A 1,414-nucleotide genomic window follows, 5' to 3' on the forward strand; every position below is an offset into this window, starting at 1 on the left:
TTCCAAATGCCTTTTCAACTCTCTGGTTTTCAATGCGGCCAAATGAGCTTCCTGAAGAACCATTTTGCAAAAGGGGAGGCCATTCCTAACAAAATCCTGAGGTGAGGAGCAAGGACAATTCAACAGGTATTCTGGAGTCCAGTTTAATGATGGGAAGCAAAGGAGCACTTTTGGGAGAGTATGATCCCCACCTGCTTATATACAGGCTGCTTTGTCCAGAGTGAAAAGTGACCTGTTATTTATCAAAGGAGGGGAAAAAAATCAATAAGAATGGCTCAATGTAATATTATTTTCACTGCTATTGAAGCAATGAAGCCCTACACGACATGGTCCAAGGCAGTAGTGGCGAACCTTTTAGAGACCGAGTGCCGGAAACCCACCCCGCCCCCTGGCCCGCCCACCTGCTCTGCCGCCTGCCCCTGCTCCACTCCTGCTCCACCCCGCCCACTCGCAGGGTCACCCACCGCCTCCACGGCCCGCTGATCACCCAGGCGGCCCTGTAGCACCATGGCAGCCACGCCCACTGTTATGTACAGAAGCTGAGGTAATTCACGGACAGCCCCATAACAGCTGAATTTGACAGCTCGGCTGGCAGCAACAGCGGGGGAGCGCGTGATTGGTCGGCTGCGTACGGCGGGATAATTCCTCTGTCAGGATTGGGCGTTGGGCCGGCAGCCAGAGTATATAAGGAGCTCTGGCACTCACTGTCTTTGTCCTGTCCCAGTTGAATAAAGCCTGTTCTTGGATAGGTGTTCCTTCGGTCCGAGCGTCAGACATTACACCCACCACCGGCACCCAGCAGCATCATCTGCATGCTTCGGGGCATGAAGGTGGAGTCTTGTTCCGGCTGCCTGGCTGCCATGTTCTTGGCTGTGCTGTTCCACACAGGCCACGCCCGGGGTTGACTCTCTGGGGAGGGGGCTTCTGGTGAGGAGGGTGTAATGTAGTGGGTCCGACGCAAGGAAGAGATGCCAGCCCGAGTACGTGTTTAGCTCTTTATTGGGGGGGGGGGAAACGTACTGAGGAACGAGGGTTACCTGGCCTCCTTAAATACCTAGCCAGGTAGGCGTCCAGCCAATGGGGTTGGCCCTAGGTTTCCCGCCGAAACTAGGTTTCCGGCCAAAACCGTCCAGGCCAATGCCCCCTGGTGGCTGTTGCTATGCAGATGCCTGCACTGGATACGTAACAGAGGGAGCCATGGGTGGAGGCGGGGCTGGGGCAATGGCATGTGGACTTGTGAGTGTCGCTTCTGGCACGTGTGCCATAAGTTTGCCACCACTGGTCCAGGGTATCTTGAGGAACCGTCTCTCCCCAATGGAAAAGCCTGCCCCACTTGTGCCAGTGAAAGAAGCCTGCCATGGATCCCGTCTGCTAAGGACTTCCAGCAGGGGGGGGGGGTTTCACAGAGAAGAGC

General features: G+C 55.7%; 1 protein-coding gene across 1 annotated transcript in view; it reads right to left on the minus strand.

Annotated features, from left to right (window-relative positions):
• Positions 1-862, minus strand: part of LOC310638978 (beta-1-syntrophin-like) — a gene marked incomplete at its 5' end in the record, with an annotated part of 10,311 nt that extends 9,449 nt beyond the window's left edge. Inside the window, 2 exons of the mRNA XM_083360339.1 lie at positions 322-523; positions 787-862. Of these exons, the coding sequence (XP_083216465.1) occupies positions 322-523; positions 787-862 (278 nt within the window). The remainder of the gene's footprint in view (positions 1-321; positions 524-786) is intronic.
• Positions 863-1,414: the final 552 nt, after the last annotated feature.

The sequence above is a fragment of the Vipera ursinii genome (assembly GCF_947247035.1).
Source record: "Vipera ursinii genome assembly, chromosome: 3".
In the NCBI taxonomy this organism is placed as follows: domain Eukaryota; kingdom Metazoa; phylum Chordata; class Lepidosauria; order Squamata; family Viperidae; genus Vipera; species Vipera ursinii.